Consider the following 19,645-nt stretch of genomic DNA (forward strand, 5'->3'; position numbering starts at 1 on the left):
GTCTACGGGAAACTGTCACTATGTTGGAAAAGTCTCCCTGGAGGAGGCAGGAACTCCCAGGCCAGACTTTCCCCCCGTAGCAAACCACACCAGACTTCGAAGCCAACTTGGCGGAGGAAATGCAAACGAAGTCTTCCCCGACTCTCTCTTCTCCTTCAACCACTCATCTACGCGTTGAGGTGGCTTTCTTGGCCGAAAATAGACAAAGTCATCTTCAAAAAAGACGATTTCTTGGCTGTCTTCGTCTTCGAAAATTGCGACAAGGGCGATGGAGGACCCTGAAGGTTGGAAAATCCTCTTCAAACAAAGCAAGAAGCACTCTGTTAGTCTCTTGTAGGTCCGAAGAATGAGCTTCCGTCTTCTTGTCCTCTTCCGCACTCTCCACAAATTCTTCCTCCTGCGAAGAAATATCTTGAAAACCAAGATCCTGATGACTCTCCACAAAGAGGACTCCTTATGCGAGCTTGCTTAGCAAGCGAATGCGGCACTGACTCCTTATAAAACTCCTCTCTTCCTTGTCGAGAAAAAAGTTTTTTGCCTTGCTGCCGCCTGCGTCCTGCGTCCTCCTGAACGTATGCGTCCACCATGGCGTCCATCACATCTTCCTCTTGCGTTCCTGCGTCCCTGCACTGCTTCGCCTCCTTACGGGACGCACTGCGTCCTGGCTCGCGTTTGCACGTCCTGCTCCTCTTGGAGGACTTACCGGGAGAGACGTCCTTACGTCTAACCGCAGGTTGTTCGGGCTTCTCCCATGATTGAACAATCACTGCCAATCTCTCCTGCATGTCCCGCAGAACCTCCTTCGTCTCCGCTTCCTTACGGAGTTACTTTTTTCCTGCTGCTGAGGGAGATCGAGGACGCACCGGCTACGAGAGATCCTCTCCTTTTGAAAGGGATAATTTCTTCATCCTCCGATGAAAAAATCTCAGGGCTACTCCACCCTTCTTGGTCCACATCCCTTTCATCCTGTGATGAGGAGGAAAAAATGACCTCTTGAGAGACGATGATACTTCCGCGAAACCTACTCCTTCCCGAGGCCGAACTATCCGAAGAATAACGGCACTTCCCAGTATCGCCTTTTCTATAGCGTACTGCAGCAGCCTGGGACGCAACAACGGACTGCCTGAAGGGACGACTGATCGCGAGTCAACCCCTCTCTTGCCTCCCTTTCGCTGTCGACATGCCTCTTCCCCTTGGGTCTGGGAGCTTGACAGAGGTCTAGGTCTAGGAGCCGACGAGAGAGACGATCAGGCGCCCCCTCCACAACACTGTCACCAAACACTTCCACTTTGTCTGTTAAATCGCTTAATTTGATCTCCCATGGACGCAAGGGCGCGAACACTTTCACGATTTGTGGATCAAAGTAGTATCCTCAGATACAGCAACTGGAGCAGGAGAAACCTGGTGGGGAAGGTGCTACTTCTACATGTGAATGAGCTGGAGAAGACACATGCAAATATTCAATTCGAACAAAAGGCTTACTCGAGATCCCGATCTCTCACTCCTAGATACCGATCTTCTAACCCGATCTTTTTCTAATCTCTCCCACATACTTCATAAGAGCCTTCCACTCTTTTCTCATTCAGACACTGACATTCATTGCACCTATTGTCCACGTACATACAAACTCCCGCCACCCTTCTTACAAATAGTATGTGGGGATCTACCGATGATTTTCGGCAGTCCCACCCCTTACACCCTTCTTTCACACAAACTCTAAACATACTTCCTGAATCAGACATACTAAACCAGGATCCACAAAATGCGATTTGCCACTAACTTCGTGAATACGATACCAATATCCAAAAGTCAGTCAACGAGCAGGAAATTCCTAACAGAGACCAACCAACAACGATGTTGCCGGTTCGGCTGGCAGAGAAAATCTGGAGGAAAAACGGGAATAGTTCAAGTACCAGCGCCACGGGAGGCGGGGTGGCCATCAACCCTGAACTACAGTGTACTAGCGGTTGCCGCGAGTTTTGAAATTCTGCCAGTGCGTCAAGAGGATAAGCTATATATATACCTGCCAGGTAAGTGTCATGCATAAAAACTAATTTACTGTTACATTGTTTTAATTTAAGCTTCAGCAAAATTTTCAAATCCATTTATTACAAATGCGCCAGTTAACTCAGTCTCTTCACAAACAACAAACAAAACTAATGCACTGCCATATACAGAACTATAATGAATGAATGATTGATTGATTGGAAGTTTTCTGGCATCCTGACATCGAAGGTCATAACAGTACTGTCATAACCACAACAACTTTATAGCAGTAGTATATAATTTCATGAAACTACTATTCCAGTACTCTAAAAAAAACAAAGCACACAGTGTGTAAAAAAGAAACTACTATCTGTACCACGGAAATTCTTCCGACCGACGATACAAAATCTCCGAGACTCGTACAGAACGCAGAAATCTTATCCAGTACTATTTACAACAATCGGTGGAATAAATCAGGGCAGAATGGGGTAACTTAACTATCAGTGCGAGGTGTATATCCAGGAAGAAGCCCTTGGAAGCCTCTCTCAGGAAGCCTTCATAAAAAGGGTAAAAAGATGATGCATAAGCAACTTTCTTTATTAGCAGGATGACATAACGTAAGAAGCCAGAAAATACACTTGGTGCGGAGTTTGGGAAAAGCGAGCAATGTCACTGACACACCAAGGAATTAAGCCCCAGGTCATGAATGATATATCATCACTGAATCACCGTCAGCATAATTATCACTATTATTGGAGAAAATCGACGGTTATGCACTATCAGCAAATGCTCTTAGAAATAAAGCTCAACAGAGAGCTTTCAAAAAACTGTACAGTTCATAAGCTCTCTGTTTAGCTTTTTTTCTAAATATATTTGTATTTCTAAACATATTTGTACAGAAACCTCACTATGGATTTGTTTCTCCATTTTAAGATTCATGCTACGATAAGAATTTCTCATTAATATTGTTGTTTTATTACTATTATTCAAGATAAACGACGTATTATCTGGTTAAACTATTTCAAAAACAATAATTACCAACATTAAAGAGTATGCAGGATAAAAAAACGACCCTTAACAGTCAGGCCTTTTAAAATGTAATAGTCCAAATCACACCAAATATAGGCCTTTCAGTAACTCCTGTTTCCTCCTATAAAGAGAATGAAATAAAGACAATGCAATACATCAAGTACTATTCATGTACAGCAGGCAGACTGTCCAATAGCACATTTGACATCTTGGATTAGTAGCCTTCCCCTTAGAAGAACAATTATCATGTGCATTTTCATATCTTCCTCTTTCCACTGATGCATTTTTTCTTCTATACTGGAAACATGATAACCGAAAGAGTCTGAAGGAACCTCGCTCTCATTATTGCCAACCATGTATCTATAGCAATACCAGAGACACCCTTCATAGCCCATTTTCTATGCACCACCATTTTCTTCCATAGAAAATGGGGCAGAAACCAGGAGGTAATGGGAAACTCATTTCATCTCTGCTAATCAAGCACACTTGTAGACTATGTATAATTAAGATTGTTGCTTAAAACCCGAAAATGAAAAAGCTGCTCAGAGTCCAGCTCCCAGACTGCCATGAGCCAACCACCACCCCCCCACCCCCAACCCCCCCCCCCCCCCCCCCCCCCCATTTACAATGAACTATGCGCTACAATTTCAGCCTGAGATTTGTAAACAAAAAAATTCAAATAGAAATAAGTCCAAAGAATTATCCTACACAAAACGAATGCAATGTTTTCTCGAGTTGCTGGGTTAAAAAAGACCAACAAGTCTAGCTCCTTGACAGCCCTAAGGCCACCCCCACCACCATTACAATGAATTGTAAGCTACAGATTTTGGGATTAGATAGAAGTAAGTCCCAAGAATTTTCCTACGAATGGAAAGCAAAGCAATTTTTTCTTGTTCCTATGATGAATAGGAAAACGATCACAACTCTGGCTTTCAATGATGTTCTTTGCAGATGTGGCACTGACATTAAAACTGAATAAGGAATGCAGTATGAGAAAATACAAAATACAGGATGAAAGAATACACAATACAGTAAGAAAGTACAGCCTTGGCTATGACGAGAAAGATGAAGGGGAAATACAAAGAGTACAAATACAGCCGTACTCAAGAAGTTGAAGAAAGGATAAGGATTGATAATGACGATGGAGAGTAAAGGATAACTGATCATACACCTCAAGAAAACCAATTTAAATAAGAAATATTTCATTGGGTTTCAAGAATACTGAAAAATCAACATGACCAAAGAATGGAAAAAATTATATTGAGATTCTCCTCATGGGTCTAATTCTTCAACAATACTTTCTCTTCCCTGAAACTTGGTAACCAAATTAGTATAGTTGAAAGTTATTTGGAAATGAACTGAATAGAAGCACAACATGCCCTTAATCAGTCCTATGCTATGCACATGAAAGGAAGGATAGGCATAAGCAGTGTTAACAAAGAATACCAATTTTCAAAAAAAAAAAACAGGGATTCCGGGATTACAAAAAACAGAAAATAACTGAAAAGAAAAAAGTAAGAACTGATGTGAAACGATACAAGGATGGTCATAAAAAATGCAACGCTTACGAAAAGATTACCAAAAGAATCAAACGAGGTTATGTACCTAGAGGGTGACGCAGGTGGATTCTGGAGAGTGAGTTCAATAGTCTGATGCGTCCCGACATGAAGTCGATACGTGTACAGGGAAACCGTGTCTTCGGGAATTGCCGGGGCAGTATTGTTATTGCCGGCATTGTTGTTGTTACTGGTGTGGGGCATGACGAGCGGACGTCTCAAGTTTGGAGGAAGAGTCCTCGTTCGCTTCATCTTAAAACTCATTTTCATGTAGTAGTCGTAAGAATGCAGCACAAGAGAGATGAATTCAAACTAGTAGAATGTCTAGAACGTCTACAATGATGGATATTAAAGGCCGCTACGTTTGTAAACATAAAGTAGCATAGACCCTTTCCAAATGCCAAATGGAAATGTCCAAAATACTATCCTTGTGATGCAGACTGAATTGGAACATTGTATTATGTTGACGCACAGAATGATGAAACCACCTCAGTGCACAGGCTCTTCAAGACTGAGCGTGCCTACCTCGGACAGCCCCCACACACGGGTGGCAGCTGGCGGAGGTAAGCACGTGTGGTGGCAATGGGTTGTTGACCAAGAAAAAAAGCCCTCTGGTAATGCTGGATAGAGTCCAGAAACAGTTTAAAGACAAAAGATTTAAAGAATTCTGAAATCCACTTAAATTTGTATGGTCTCAGTTTTAAAAATAATAAGGCAAGCTACATTACCGACTTCTTAGGAATGTAAGGTACAGAATATCAGAGCAAAGTACAAACAAACAATACAAGAGGAAGCTACCTAACAAAAGGATCATAAAACAGACTTCTTGGGAAAATGTATTCTGATTAAAATCACAAAAAAAGTTATGAAGCAGCCTAAACCTACAGGAAGATTCTTTTACAGATTACTTCAGAATTAAGAATGCATCAAATCTGATTAAAATAACTAAGAATACCTCCCCAAAAAAAGTAAAAAAAAAGGACAAAGTGGCAACACACTAACCACGGACTGAATAATCCCTTAACTCAATAAGAGAAAGGCTCAGAGCAAGTGCAAATGCGGCAACATGGAGGGAAGCCCCACAAGACAATCACCTTGAGGTAGTTCCAGAACCCACAATAGGTTAATGTATCACTCTACACCTCTGCCTTAACACTCAGCCACATTATCCTAAACACCCCTCTTATGCAATGCATTTTGACGATAAGGCTCTTGCTTCCAAGTTCCTTATACAACACTATTAGATGGTTCAAGTCATAGTCCAGTGACAATTTCTGATTTATTAACGTATGACTTATTTTATATGTTATTCCTTAAATAATCGTATTCTTTTCCAAATAAATACGAGTTACTAACAGCCTTGGAAAAGTTTACATGTATGGTCATATGTACTACTTGGAAACCTGCCCACAAATATAACTTTTCTGTCACTAAGTAAATCTATTTCTCTGTGTAAACTGATGGGATATGATTACAACAAATCAAAACTTATTCATGTAAACAACTTTCAATTCTTTAATGCAAATCAATATGTTTTTCAAAAAGGACTCTTGTAAACTGGTGGGTTTTGTCTTGAAATAAAAAATATGAGATCACTTTCTACACTCAGACTTTTTTACTTTAACAATTATGCTATGATAAGGGGAAGGAGTTAATTAATTTTGAGTTTCATTAACAACTTCTTTTAAAAAAGATAGTTTTAACAGATACACATTAAACTGCATAATGAAAAACTAAAACTTTGCCAGTATTGTTTCATCAATGTTTATTGATAAGTTATCAATAACATAAATGGTTAATAGTATGTATATGCAACATTTATTACAACACTTTAAGGCTTTAAAACTGTAAAATGGCCCTTATTTTACTAGCATCCAGTTTTTATGAAACATCAATGCAACATTTAGCAACCCAGGTAGTGTCTAATATACAAATGAACAAAGTAAAACAAACTGACTGAAGTGCTAGTATATTTCCTGGTGTTCCCTGTAGCCATACCCATAAAAAGATAAAGTACTAACTATGACAGAAAGCAAATTAACAGTTTTTACTTTGCATGCAGAAAACCAATGAATAATTCAGGTCCTTACCTTTCCATACAATAATTTTAAGACCTACACGCATTTAAGGATTAAGTCAGAATAGACCAAAGCTTTCAAAGTCTAACTGGCTGTTATTCATAACTTTGGATAACTGCAACAAATTGGCCCCCTGAAATTGTAAAAATTCCTCCAAACAAACTAGAATTACAAGAACAGCGGCCTCAGCTTTATTCTTTTCCTTGCACCATGCACAAAGGTCTATACTAAGGTAAAGAAGTCACTGGATAAAGCAACGACTAAACTCTCGTGAATACCTGCAGGAGGTGGAGGTGTGGGGTTCATGCTTGACGACAGGGAGGATATCGTGGAGGCTATGGTGGCCTGCGAGGCCGTGGAGGTGTGGGTTGCCGTGGTGATGACGGCTGCGACAGCAGGCAGGCTGGCAAGCACCTCCTCGTTCACTGCCTGTGCCAGCCCGCTTTCCACACCCGGCTCGTCTGAATCTGCCATTCTCTCCTTACATGTTTATCTGAGAACAAAACAAGTGTGGTGCATTAAAAGGTGCATGATCTCCAAACTCTATGCATAATATCAAAAGGAATTGATACACAGAAAAATCACTACATTATGCAGTTTAACAAGGCAATGAAATTCAATACCTATAACTTGTCTCTCTTTCTCTCTCCAGAGGCTGATTTTCCATTTGGAGCCTTCTTTCATTCAAAGTCTGTTAACTCTGTCCATAAGGGTTGTCAGTTGAAGATTTAAAGGAAGGAAGGGAAGTAAAATCCTATACAAGTACCTTAAAATCACCATCTTATTTTGGAAATCCTTTGAAAACTTAACTCATTTTTAAGGCGAACACTTACAATGGGACATTCCTCCTATTGATTATTTGCGACTAAAAAATACTAGAACGATAATGAAGCTATTTAGATATTAAAAAAAATAACTCAAATAATTCAGTCAACTATGGATGTTGTGACCATTTCTGGCATCCTAACCAAACAGTTGTATTCCAATTACACATATGTAGCATTTCACGAAAGAAGGAAAGACTCGCTCAATAATTCAAACTGCCCTACCATTAACAAAAATTTCTACTTGCAGTGACTATCAGTTCCTTAATCTTTCAATCCGATCTTGATACAGACACAAGGGTAGTCACACTTACTTCTGTTACTCTGATTTGTATTGGTAAGATTATGACTGAAACCCCTGTCCAAGGTTCTCATTTCCACTACTTTTTTTAAAGATATCATCAATCAGTATGAGTTATCTTGCCCTCAGTAATGGGGGAATAGTGTTACACTCCATCTTAGGACTGGTGTATATAGTAAATGCATCAAAAGTGTCCAGACCTCTAAATAGGTTGCCTAAAATTATACAAATGAAATGACAAAAGTAACAGGGCATTTAAAGAATCAAAGATACCATGCCTATAGAACTAAAGTGATTCATTACAAATCAAATTGGCCTAAGTCACTGCTTTCTGCAATGGACACATTACCCACAGAACTTTGAACAATTCTCATACAAATGGTCAGTGAAAGAATAATGTATCTGATAGCCTAGAGCACAAGAACATTATTAATAGAAAAAATCACTCTGACAAAGTGAAAAAAAAACTGGCTCAGCTACTCTTATTGGTCTCAAAACAATTTCACTACGAAGTACACAGAAAGAAATTCACACTAATAATTGAAAAAAAATTTGCCTACTTTGATCTTCGACCCTAAAAGAAGTATTCCAACATGGCTGTTACAAGAATTCAGGGGTGGGCTAGGCAATTAGCAGCTTATGACTATGAAATAGAAAATCAAAGATAAAGTTAAAATAGACTAGTTATGTCATTAACACAAGAACTTACATAACAAACAATCATTAACTAGACACAAGAATTTATGGACACAGTAACAAACCAGGGTATATCTCAAGACTACTACTGTGTTCCCCCTGGTTTGGTGAGTACCAGTTTAAGAGCAATATTGGTGCCATTTTTACTACCAGCCCCTAGGAGAAAAATCTATAATCATACAGAAAGTAAACACCATAAACATAAAAAGGACAAATATATTAAAACAAATAAAAACCCAGTGCAAGCAAATGCCATAAACAGATTCAATACCACCAAAGTAAATATTTGGCATACTGCAGCAAGGAGCTGTTAAACTAAACTGCACAAGTATAGGGTAAATGACCAAATGGCGACATAGCGGCGACCTTCCCAAAAAAGTATTTGAATTCGCTGTCATGAGCGTCAGTCAAGAGTTGTGGCCTATCCAGGCAGAACACTGAGGCCTCTACACTCCTCTCAAAGTAAGTGTTTTCTCATAAATTACAAAATAATGCCGTAATTCAAGCGCTTTTTCAGGAAGTGGCCATGTTCTGAGAGAGGTGGCCGCTATGTCACCACTCAGTCATTTACCCTAACTAATATTCTTGCATTTTGAGACCAAAAGTGAAAATTTTATTACAATGCAGGAAAACGGTAGATCTATTCCCCGGTGGCCTAGACAATGGCAGTTGCGGTTTTTCTAAGCAGTTTTACTTACTGAACAAGAATTTTAAGTAATATTTATTCGGACGACTGTAATTAACCCCCAGGGGCTCGTACTAAACACGGCGAAATACATTGGATGCCCCAATTCCTGGTGGCTTTCGTATTCGCGGGGACGAACGATGCGGAATGCTTGTATAGAAATACCAGGAAAATTTCAGGGGCAACTTAGCAAAACAGCTCATAGAAAAATATAGAATAGGTATAGGACTTAGGCCAAAGGCCAAGTGCTGTCTCCTATGAGGTAACTCAGTGCAGAATTGGAAACTGATAGAGAGTTAAGGTTTAAAAGGTGTAAAAGGAGGAAAATCTCGCAGGTGCACTTGCGTATCAAACAAATGTTGAGAGAGGATGGAAAATATAAGATGGAAGAAAGAGCATAAGAACGGTGGTACAGTAAAAGGAATGAAAGGGACGCTGCTATGAACCTTTGGTAATGCCTACAGTGCACCGCATGAGGTGCACAAACGGTGGTTTGCCAGGGGTATTAGTATAGTAGTACCAATCTAAGGTGAGGGTTTGGGCGTGTATAAAAGCGAAAACACGCGTTGCCATATCTCCAAGTTCTTTGTAGAGGCGGCCAAAGTCAAAGCTCTGTATTTCTTACTAATCACCCAAGGGAAACATTACCCTTAGGTCTTAACCTCTGTCCTATACAGATTATCCTCCTTTCAGAGTCTGGTGAAAGGGGAATGCCCAATCTAATTGTCTTGGAAGGGTTCGCTGGTATAAGTTTATTTTTCCTTTATTTAAATAGTGTGTATTGGCATTAAAACTTCAGATATGAAACAGTTCTTTTTTATTCTTCAATTAACTTATTTATTAACAACCTACATGAGAGAAAACTAAAGGGAAATCATGGATATGATAAATTTCATACATTAATCATTTCTTTATTTTAAAAACATTCAAGTAATAAATACAATATATCCAATAAGAATGATAATGATACACTTTATTTAACCTCGTGATGCATGCATTGACAATGGTTTTCAAAGAGAACAGTACAGAACAGCGTAAAAAGACGAGAGAGAGAGAGGGATGCTTTAAGAGGACTCCTCATCAGAAGAGTCAAGACTTACAATAAATGAATCAATATATTTATCAATCAAGATATCTTTTGCTGCATCTTCCACTTGCAATTGCTCGGCATGTCTTACGGCCTTTTCCCAATTTTCAGGTGTCACAGTATCCAGCAGAGCTTCTTTAGTAAGTTCCCACAGGTTTGCCATCCTAAAATCGTTTCGTTTCGCTATGAAACTTTTCACTTGGCCCCAAATTTCTCAATTTATAGAAAAGTTCAGATAACAGACATCTTCTAAGCATTTAATAACACAACCACACACGTGTTTTAGCGCCAACTATATTTACATCCGCTAATCCTTACCTTCACCATAAAGGACCCCAGCTTATAAGATTTGACCATTCTTAAGAGATTAACGAAGGGTATATTGTTCTTGACTGACAGATACAGATTTCGATACTTGACCTGAGAATCGAGATTGAAGATGTGGCAACATGTCTGCCACGTTTCTCAGATACGATATTGAAAAACTTAAGAATGTTGATCATTAACAACTGTATACGTAAAAACCATGTTTAGCAAATGTATCAGAGTACTAATTCCCTTCAGGTTTGGCATATAACAACGACCTATATTCCATAAAATTTTCCTTAGAATGGAAATTTGGCAACGCACGTAAATGACTTTCGACCCAACAAAACCCTCACCATAGATTGGTACTACTATAGTGGTACAAAGTAGCCTACGACTTGGTTACAAAAGATGGATGCATGACTCATCCTATGCAAGGGCAAGGTATGTTTTCCTTTAATATATAAATCGTGGGACCTCAGTAAACAAATAAACCACAATCTTAAAGACTATTTTAGAAAATATTAAAACAATAAAAGATATCGAAAGCTTTCCTATCATTAGCTAGGTAGTAGGTAGTAACTACGTTTGTTGACATTTCCCGACAAAGCGAGACATGGCCTCAAGGCCCCTAACAAATAAAAGACAAAACGACACTGAAACTCGACATTATATAGTTTACACATAATTCACAAGTACTAGCCTTAATATGATGCCTTATTCGAGCGGTACATACCTTCACTACAACGAAAATCACGCTAAATTAACGAAAGGTCCGTACACCATCGACAAAATGTCATATCGACAAGTCTTGATAATAAAGCGCCCGTCAAAAGTATGCGCACACATAATGTTGTGTCTTCGAATTCTCGGTTTTAATTTAAAATTAATGAAGATTTTCTGTACTTAAAAAAAATATGCACCATATTTTAACATCAATTAATTATTTTATTCACATAAGATATAGCATATAAAAACTAAACAGTTTTTAAAATATATATTTGAAGAAATATTACAAAATCCCAGAGCTGCCATCTTTAAACGGGTTTCATTTAGTGGCTGATTGTATTGTAAACATTACACCCAAACCTATTGTCTTGACGAGCTATGACCGTAGAATTTAATAGTAGTACATTGTATCTGTCACTGTATAAAATTGATAGACCCGTGGCATTTGTGTTATCCCGTAATAATTTGTCAAATATATGAATGTCATTGTTTATGATTTTCTACATAACTCATTGCAGATACAGGAGTGAAGATTTCTTTTGTTTTATTGGAAAATAATGTATAATAATTATAGTACAGCATTTTATCGAGGGAATAATTAATGTGAAAATTGCTCTTGTTTTAATTTTGCAACGATATATTTGTGACAGCCATTGGTTATTAGACTTGGACCAACTTATAGTCATTCAACAATGACCGTCGATGCCATGTTCTTTGAATCTGATAGCGCATTGCTGTCAAAAGTCTGCTGTGTAATCGTGCAACTCTCTCTCTCTCTCTCTCTCTCTCTCTCTCTCTCTCTCTCTCTCTCTCTCTCTCTCTCTCTCTCTCTCTCTCTCTCTCTCTCTCTCTCTCTCTCTGTCTTCCTATCTATCTATCTTTCTTCATGTTTAATCTATTGCTGTTCCTTTGTCCTCTTCCAACGCGTCAATGTCTTACGGTAATAATGAGAGAGAGAGAGAGAGAGAGAGAGAGAGAGAGAGAGAGAGAGAGAGAGAGAGAGAGAGAGAGAGAGAGAGAGAGAGACGTTATTAACGAGGTAAACTGAGCCTGACTGTACTTCTGGGCCAATTTTCAGCACAGATGCATCGACAGTTCCGAAATAAAGTGTCTCCATAGACATAATCTGTAGAAAGCTAGAGGCAGACTTTCAGATAACTGTTTTGAAAGTTACTACAAAAGTTTTTCTTCCTCCTGTATGCTTAATGGCATAATATGTTTTAAGTTCACGGAGGTTGTATTTAATCTAAGGACGTTTCCCTCTACAAAATTTTGGCATTATGCATCCTTAATTTTGAGACTTTGCTGAAATAAGCATAAGAACAGTATATCTAGGCCTAACAGTTTAGCTTGGAGATGTATAGGCGTTGGCCAAAGAGGTTTTGGCTGGGTTTGTCATGACGTCATTGCTGTTTACTCCGTTTATAATGGAAGTTATTCATCTCTGATATGAGTACCGTTACCACGCACGCACAAACAGAGGCTATTATCGCTACCATCATCGACTCCAACCACCATGCTCCAACGCGCCGCGACGCTAAGGAACTTGTGAAAATTTCGTCACTCGTATGTTTCCCGTACGTGATCTTCCGTAAATACCTATATATATATATATATATATATATATATATATATATATATATATATAATCCAAAATCAGATATAGGTATGTTACGCTCACCATATTTTTATACCATAGGCCTAAGAAATGGAAACTAGCCATCTGGATTATCCAATATGTATCAAAGGTTTAAAGAATAGCAAATTTCACTTATGTAGCTATCTCCTGATACGTAAGGCACCGCGTATAAGAGGCAGCGGTAGCAGCCTCCCGTAACAAGCAAACCATAATCATTATAATAACGACAAAACGGACTCGCGGTATGTCCCCGGGATTCATAAGCACCAGGTGGTATTGTACGCTACTTTCTCGATGCGCAGAGAGCATCATTCCGTCATATCCCGCGCGCATTTCGTCCTGTTCCGTTGAATATCGGCTTTGCTCGAGATCAAAGCAACGTTTTAATAGCATTTATTGATATTTTCACAGACAGTGTAATAAATTTTGTAGTATTATTTGTTTTTATGATGCACAAATTTCATGTAATTTTGAGTCAAACACGAGATTATGACAGACATGAAGACCACGTCATCTCGTTCGGACGAGTTCATGGAATAAGCCTAGCATTGAAATCTGGATTCCAGTCTCATAGTTCGAGATGCGGCTCTCGGATTCAGTTTCCAGGAAGCATCGTTGTTGTACGCGTCTCTATTATCGACATTGGAACCTCCTCAGTTTAGATAAGCGTGGTTTGTGTCGTATCAAAGAAGTGAGATTGCATTACTTTTATTTATTTTCTTTTGTTTTTAAAGTTATTTAATTCATTATATAAGTAAGAAATAGGTACGATCATGCACGAGGTTTATAAATATAATAGTTATTTACTGATATTGTCGATGAAATTCTCAATAAAATCAATTTTAATTATACATTTTGATAAGACTGGTGTCATTTTCATGGTTTGCAAAGTTAGATAAACTAAGCATTTAATTACTTTTGCCAAATTATCAGATAATTGCATTTTAGTTATTTTGTCTGTTTATGAAAGTATTAATAATATAAATAACAGTTTGGGGATAATAGTGAAGCCTAAATACGAAATTATTATTATAAAACTGTAAGATGATTTATATATATATATATATATACATATATATATATATATATATATATATATACATACGTACAGATAATATAAATAGATAAATATATATATATATATATATATATATATATATCATATATATATATATATATATATATATACATATATACATTAGGTCACAAATATGTCTTAATATAAAATTCGCAATACCCTGGGAATAACTTATACACCCAAAATGGAATTATAATTAATAAGTACTAGTACCTCTATCCTACCAAGATTCGAACCTGGGCATGTAGTTTAGATATAAGGACAAACAAGAGACTGGTTGTTTTCTGATCTTATGGACAGAATAAAAGAGATGGAGGCATTTCGCACTTAAGGAAAACGATGCCATAGGCCTATGGACAAATCAGCCCTCTGTAAAAGGAAATTTTAAATTTCCAGTATTTATGCAAGGGTAAATTTAGTATACCTCGTATTTCTATAATTTGCACAAGCTGAATTAGATTTTATTATCAAAGTATAATGATATGCAAGGGAAAAAATAACGATAGGCCTAGAGATATCTGCTCAAGGCAAGTGTATAACGTACACTAATGTTTTTAAACAAAAGATATTTTGCAATAAAATTGATTTAGAATTTTTACTTACAAAAGTATCGTGAAACAAGACTTGCGTTTCAATTTAATTCCAGAGTCTAGGAAAAGTATTCTCTCCCCCAACATTTAGCAATCTCTATAAAGTAGAAGAAGAGGGTGTGGTCGACCAGTCTCTCTCTCTCTCTCTCTCTCTCTCTCTCTCTCTCTCTCTCTCTCTCTCTCTCAGTCACGTAATCTCTCGGAGAAGTCACAGAAAGTTAGACATCACACATGGGAGAAAGGCGAAAGCACGACATTACGTCATAGTGTTCAGACTTATCGTTCGTGCGTGATTGTGAAGTGTTGTACTGCATTGTGTAAATACACTTATACGCATATAACACATGCGGACACACACACATACACAATCAGCTACCGTGTCATTTACACGCCTATTTTTATAGTCTAGACTCATCCATCCATTGAGCCGTTCCGTAAAAGGAGGAATTATAACAAAACATCGCTGGACAACGTCTTTGTGGCTCTTTGAGCCTGAGGTCTTCCTGGCTTGTGAGTATATTCATTTTCCTTCTTCGTCTTCTTCTTCCTTCTTCTTCTTCTTCTTCTTCTTCTTCTTCTTATTCGAGTGTTTTAATTTTCTTCTACTTCTTCTTCTTCTTTTTCTTCTTCTTCAAGACCAGAGCGATTTAGGTCCGAAGACTTATAATGAACGTCACTCGTGAATTTAATACTGATAACAACTGGCGTAATCACAGAGGCGATAAGTGATGTATAATAAAATTAAGAAAACTATTTTTATCTAAACAAAAAGATGTTCATTCTTTAGTAATATATTGACGCCATCCAAGGGAGCATTGCGTATTTTTTTTGCCTTATGTTCGCTTTTTTTTGCGCATCAAAAAGATAACATTACGTCTTTGTAATGCTTTAAGCGCAGATTAGGAATCGCCATAGCTATATAAGCCACTAAAAGGATATATTACTAAATATATCTTTTATCTCTGTTTATTTCCAGCCATCAGAAACATGAAACCGTCATCGCCAACAACAATTTCAATAATTTTCTTAGGCCTATGCGCAGTCCTCACGTATGCGCAGATTCGCTTCAAGGGAAGATGCCCGAAGTTACCCGTCATCAAAGATTTTGCCTTTGATCGAGTGAGTACATAATGATATATCTTCTTCTTTCTTTCAAGATTTAAGAAATTAGGACAAATACCCAAGATTATTGTAGGTAGTAATCCCATATATTTCAGCGATTTTGAATTCAAGAATGTACATAATTCTCTGACTCATCTAAGAATTGATAATAGACTGGTAGACCTATGGAGCTGTTCAAGACTGCTTAACTAAAGAATTTATATATATATATAGATATATAATAATATATATATATATATATATATATATATATATATATTCACGAAGCAAAAGAAATTTAGATGCGTATTTTAAATACTCTGATATAATCTCGCTAATAATTATTTATTTCCATGTAGTGATTATTAAACGTCTAATACATAATAACAGGATTTGTTACAAAGTAATATATAGGCCTATATGATTTCTGAACAAGGCCCTAGACTTCTGTAGCCCTTGGATTAATTACAAACTTATAAATCAGTAAGCAAAAACCTTTTAAAAAGTACTAATCACAAATAACCTCTCCTGCCGCAGTACCTAGGCCGATGGTTCGACCAGGAGAAATACTTCGTGGCTTACCAGACCGTAGGCCGATGCTGGAGCGGGACTTACATCAAGAATAAGAACTCGGGAAAAATCTCCGGTAAAAAAGAGCTCGACTTCAGGGATGTTGTGTGAGTAGAGAATTGGAGAATAAATGAATAGTTATCACAACTAATAATTGTAGTATTTACTGAAAGGGTGAAACCTGGAATTACTCGAAGATATTAGATGAAAATGTGAACCATTTTCAAGAAACTTCTGGATTCGCTGTCATCAAAGGGAACGTATGAAAAGCTGTTGACATTGCTTTAGATCATAGTTGTATACTCTCTCTCTCTCTCTCTCTCTCTCTTTGCGAAGACAGTTTCGTTAGACTTAGGCTGAGGGGATCCCGTTTTAGCGACGTTATTTTGTATACTCTCTCTCTCTCTCTCTCACTGTGTATGTGTGTGTGTGTGTGTGTGTGTGTGTGTGTGTGTGTAAGAGTACTAGCCGTCAAAATAAAAGCCCATATGGTCACTTATGACCACACGGAGTAAAATTATCATTTATTTTTTTTAACTCAGTCAGCAGGGGCAACTGTTGTTGACAGCGCGTGACGCTTCAACAAAACAAAACAAAAACAAGAAAATAGTTTCTCGGATTGTATAAAAACGCTCTCTCCTTTTTTCTCTCTCCATATCTCTTTCTCTCCTCTTTAAATTCTTAGATTAAATAGCTGAAAGGGAAAGTCGAAGAAGGTGTGTAGATGTGAAAACGTACTCGATGGAGAAATGGATCTTTAATATTGAATACGATACACTGAAGCTATTTCATTTATTCTCGTTTGGAAACTTTTTTTTTTAAATTAGAAATGACGAAGCTTTTTCTTTTGCTCTAGACTGGAAGCTCCTTTAAGATTGAGAGCATTAAAGCTTTTTCTTTTGTTCTGGATTGGAAACTCCGAGATTAGAAACAACGAAACTATTTCTTTTGTACAACTTTTGGGATATGAAGAAGCAAAGCAATTTCTTTAACTCTTGATGGGAAACTATGTCCTTTTTCCCTACTGATGTCTCAGAGAGAACGCAACAGACGAAGTTGAGACCATAGCTTATTGTCATCATCATATTATGATTTATCCGGTGCGCAGCTGTAACGCAAGGATAAGATCAACAATATTTATTGATTCATATTACGTAGTCCTTCTTCTTCTTCGTCTTCTCTTTCTTCTTCTTGCAAACTTTTCTAAGACTCATTGGCTTCGATGAAGAACTACCGTTTATATCTAGGCCATATGATAAAGATTAGCATTTATCGTTACAATACATTTAGTAATTGCTGTCCAAACACATAGTTATGATAACTGATTGCGATTACATCATTCAACTGAACATCTATTGTTCACGTTCAAGTTTAATATGCGTAATGAGTTCATAGGCCTATATTTATAGCCACTCGATGATAATATCAATGGGGTTTGGTGATGTCTAGTTTCAGTATAGAGTATAGACACTTGGAGAGAGAGAGAGAGAGAGAGAGAGAGAGAGAGAGAGAGAGAGAGAGAGAGAGAGAGAGTTAGATAGGCATTGACTGACATTTAACAATACATAACCACCACCCTTCCCTGTTAAGATTAGGCTATTACACGACCATTACGACTGTTATAGAAATAAAACATAGGCCTATAGTCGAGCACCTTATCTATGCATTCATTTTGGAAGAGTTTTTTTTTTATTCATTGTGTGAGAATATTTAATAATTTCATTCATTTGAGGAGAACTATTCGACACATTATTGCAGGCTTAACAGACCGAACGTCATCACGGTGGACGTGTTCAGGAAGAGGCCTTACGAGGAGCCCAGCAGACTGACGTACACGATCCCGAACGTCCCTTTGTTCGAGGACAACTACGAAGTCTTGGCCACCGACTACAAGAGCTGGACTATCGAGTACGCCTGCGTCGAGAAGGGCCTCCTAGGACACACTAGTAAGTGACAAAAAGATAGTAATATTAGTAACAATAGTTAGTAACAGCTCCTAGGACAAACGGCTCCTGCTACCGGACGTTTCATAGGAGTTGTAGTTGTAGTATTTATAGTAGTTAGTAGTTGCTGCTTTTGAAATAGTTCTGCAGTATTTGTGTAGTATTAGTAGCAGTAATTCCTGCTTTTGGAAGCGTGTTGTAGTAGTTATAGAAGCAGTCAGTAGTGGTACTAGCCACTGCCTTTGAACGTTTCATGTCAGTAGCAGTAGGTAGTACTAGCTCCTGCCTTTCGAAGAATTTAAATAGCAACAGTATTAGTACTAATTCCTGTCTTTGAAAGATGTTCATAGTAGTTATAGTAAGAAATAGCATTAGTTCCCGCCTTTGGGAGAATTTCATAGTAGCAGTGGTAGTTGTACTATAGTTCCTGCCTTTGGAACTTTCATAGTAGTTGTATTAGTAGTATTAGTTATACTATTGTCGGGATATGCCTATGGAAACAGCTCCTTGTGACACTCTGGAGTTGCCTGAGAGGCAGAAGAAGAGGTAGCACTATATAGGCAAGATGGTACTAACCTCCAGAACCCACCCATGTTGGCCTAAACATAGAAAGGGCGGGATAATAAGAAGACCAACTCTCTCTCTCTCTCTCTCTCTCTCTCTCTCTCCTCTCAGATTACTCCCATTTCTCCCTCCCACAAAAGTCAAGCAAGATTCCCGTATCATAAATCACCAATTCCTTCTTCAGGAATCGCTTGGATCCTCACCAGGTCACCCCACCCGCCCTACGAGGTCATCCGCGAAGCTAAGGCCGCCCTGGTCCACCTGGGTATCGACCTGGAGTACCTGGAGAAGTCCGATACCTCCTGCTACAAGAATTACCTGGGGTAGGACTTAGAAGGACGAAGAAAGAGTATATGAATGGAAGAGAGATACTACGCTATAAGTCTATGAATGGATGCGTAAAAGGGCCAGTTTAAGAACGAATGAGAGTTTACGAGAATTTGCCCGTATAGAGTAAAGATATTCTTTAAGAGTGTGTTTAAATGCTATTGAATGTTTTAATTGTATTTAATGGCGTTACTATAAAGATGTGTTCGATAGAATGAATTCCTGACATGATGTTATATACAGGTTTATTGTGGATGTTATGATTCACTTATTTAAAGAGATACCTTACATTGTGTATTATTATATATATATATTATATATATATATACTATATATATATATATATATATATATATATATATATATATATATATACTCCACAGTTTAAATAGCATTGTGTTTATCTGTTATTTATTTCAGTTCTTTCAATATTGTCATTCTTTTTTTGTTACAAACTCTATTTTCAGTTCAATGACAAATTGTCTATAACTTTTTTTTTGTCGACAATAAAATATCGACTGAAATGCGTATTTTATTTATCTCCGCATATGAAGGA

At 37.7% G+C, this 19,645-nt stretch overlaps 2 protein-coding genes across 10 annotated transcripts in view; one reads left to right on the forward strand and one right to left on the reverse strand.

Annotated features, from left to right (window-relative positions):
* Positions 1-11,408, reverse strand: part of LOC135213159 (protein furry-like) — a 165,044-nt gene extending 153,636 nt beyond the window's left edge. For 7 of the 8 annotated variants that reach the window (XM_064247123.1, XM_064247130.1, XM_064247155.1 and 4 more), the window contains exon 1: positions 4,621-5,079. In XM_064247123.1, coding sequence (XP_064103193.1) covers positions 4,621-4,841 — 221 coding nt within the window. In that variant the 5' untranslated portion in view covers positions 4,842-5,079. Of the gene's footprint in view, positions 1-4,620; positions 5,080-6,927; positions 7,143-11,284 lie in introns of those variants that run through there. The other variant, XM_064247163.1, reaches the window with a different exon arrangement.
* Positions 11,409-13,446: 2,038 nt separating this feature from the next.
* On the forward strand, positions 13,447-19,366 carry LOC135213273 (apolipoprotein D-like). 2 transcript variants are annotated; one of them, XM_064247264.1, is made up of 5 exons: positions 13,447-13,607; positions 15,561-15,703; positions 16,223-16,362; positions 18,014-18,201; positions 18,947-19,366. In XM_064247264.1, exons 2-5 carry the CDS (start codon positions 15,572-15,574, stop codon positions 19,087-19,089), a joined length of 603 nt encoding a protein of 200 aa, XP_064103334.1. In that variant the 5' UTR covers positions 13,447-13,607; positions 15,561-15,571; the 3' UTR covers positions 19,090-19,366. The 2 variants fall into 2 exon arrangements, with proteins under 2 accessions (XP_064103334.1, XP_064103327.1); XM_064247257.1 differs by lacking the exon at positions 13,447-13,607 and adding an exon at positions 14,490-15,094.
* The last annotated feature ends 279 nt before the right edge of the window (positions 19,367-19,645 follow it).

The sequence above is a fragment of the Macrobrachium nipponense genome, chromosome 19, assembly GCF_015104395.2.
Source record: "Macrobrachium nipponense isolate FS-2020 chromosome 19, ASM1510439v2, whole genome shotgun sequence".
NCBI lineage: Eukaryota > Metazoa > Arthropoda > Malacostraca > Decapoda > Palaemonidae > Macrobrachium > Macrobrachium nipponense.

Excerpts from the sequence above, each read along its gene's own strand:
- LOC135213273 (XM_064247264.1), top strand. The coding sequence starts at position 15,572 with ATGAAACCGTCATCGCCAACAACAATTTCAATAATTTTCTTAGGCCTA. Across the intron at positions 16,363-18,013 it reads CTCGACTTCAGGGATGTTGT|GCTTAACAGACCGAACGTCA; the intron begins GTGAGTAGAGAA and ends ACATTATTGCAG. Across the intron at positions 18,202-18,946 it reads GGGCCTCCTAGGACACACTA|GAATCGCTTGGATCCTCACC; the intron begins GTAAGTGACAAA and ends TTCCTTCTTCAG.